This window comes from Tupaia chinensis, unplaced genomic scaffold (assembly GCF_000334495.1).
Source record: "Tupaia chinensis unplaced genomic scaffold, TupChi_1.0 Scaffold147500_2, whole genome shotgun sequence".
Taxonomy (NCBI): domain Eukaryota; kingdom Metazoa; phylum Chordata; class Mammalia; order Scandentia; family Tupaiidae; genus Tupaia; species Tupaia belangeri.
The window spans coordinates 1,123,175-1,124,325 of record NW_006207352.1 but is presented as its reverse complement, the minus strand read 5'-3'; the positions used below and the strand labels follow the sequence as shown (position 1 = coordinate 1,124,325).

The window sequence follows — 1,151 nt, the reverse complement described above, 5'->3', positions numbered from 1 at the left end:
GAGAGAGGGGGGGGGGTGAGCCCAATGGCAGGTGCGGGCGCACCCGGATAGCGCTTCCACTGGGCTGGTGACCCGGCTCTCAGCACTCGGACAGCAGTGCTGGGGCAACAGAGGGAGAAGGGAGGCACAAAGGCTCTCGGGCCCGGGCATGGTCCGGGGGTGAGACCCGGCACCAGTTCTGCTGGGTCCCCGTCTCCCACGCAGGGCTCCCTGCGGGAAGGCTGAGGCAAAAGAACTTGAGCAGCTCCGAGTGCGGAGGCAGGCTGTGCACCCAGTGCTTTCCTGGTCGTGTGTCAGGTGCCTCCGGCACTGGGTTTCTAGGGACCCCTCAGCCTGCGGTCAGGGGCTGGGCTAGGAGGGCTTGCAGGGAACACAGGGCAGAGTCCTCTGGGGGCCTCCAACCACAGGCAGTTCTCACTAGCTGACCCAATGTGTCCAGAGCACGTAGCCTGTAGCCCCTTCCTACCTACACCTGCTAGAGGCCGACTAAGTCCCCCACTGGCCACGGCTGTGGAGAAGAGGTGCCAGGGATGGGGGCGGTCAGAAGAGTAGCTGGCAGGACAAAAGACAGGCAGGAGGAGGGGGCCGACCTGGACCCTCCCTGTGACTGGGCTGGGGGCTGCCTCCTGCACCTGGAACCCATGGGACTGGGCCTGGCACAGCCTGGATGCTGGACAGCTGCTGGGGTCCCTGAAGACAGACTGGCTGCAGCCCTTCCACTCTCCTCCGCCTGGCATGCACTGGTGCGTGAAGCCATGTCCGTCAGGGAGGTCACTGAGGCTTCAGCTGCTCCTGAGGGGGGAACTCCTGTCCCTGCCCCAACAAGAAATCCCAGAGTTAAAGCTTGTGCTGAACAAATCCCCTGTCCTCACCCACTCCTCACCCACAAGAGGCTGCACATGGGACCAGCAGTTAGCATAATGGCTATGCCGCTGGACTCCCATGTAGTCGAACGCGGTATGCGTCCCAGACCTAGTAGCTTAAAACTCACGCTGGGCGTGTGTGCGTGCGTGCCCAAAATCCCGAGAGGAGAATGGAGGAGAAGGGATTGTGGTGTGGCCATACCCCTGGGGGGGTGATTTCTCGCTTTCTGTTTCTCTGTCTCTCTCTGTCTGGCGAGCGCACGCGCCCTATAGCAAAAGCCTCTCAAA

The 1,151-nt window shown here is 62.4% G+C and overlaps 1 protein-coding gene across 2 annotated transcripts in view; it reads right to left on the bottom strand.

The window, feature by feature from the left end:
* RAB43 (RAB43, member RAS oncogene family) overlaps positions 1–1,151 on the bottom strand; it is a 24,059-nt gene that overhangs the window by 7,611 nt on the left and 15,297 nt on the right. Inside the window, exon 2 of one of the 2 annotated variants that reach the window (XM_014584722.2) lies at positions 633–813. The exons of the other annotated variant lie outside the window; for it this stretch is intronic. Within the exon in view, the coding sequence (XP_014440208.1) occupies positions 633–737 (105 nt within the window). The 5' untranslated portion in view covers positions 738–813. The remainder of the gene's footprint in view (positions 1–632; positions 814–1,151) is intronic. 2 annotated transcript variants of the gene reach the window in all.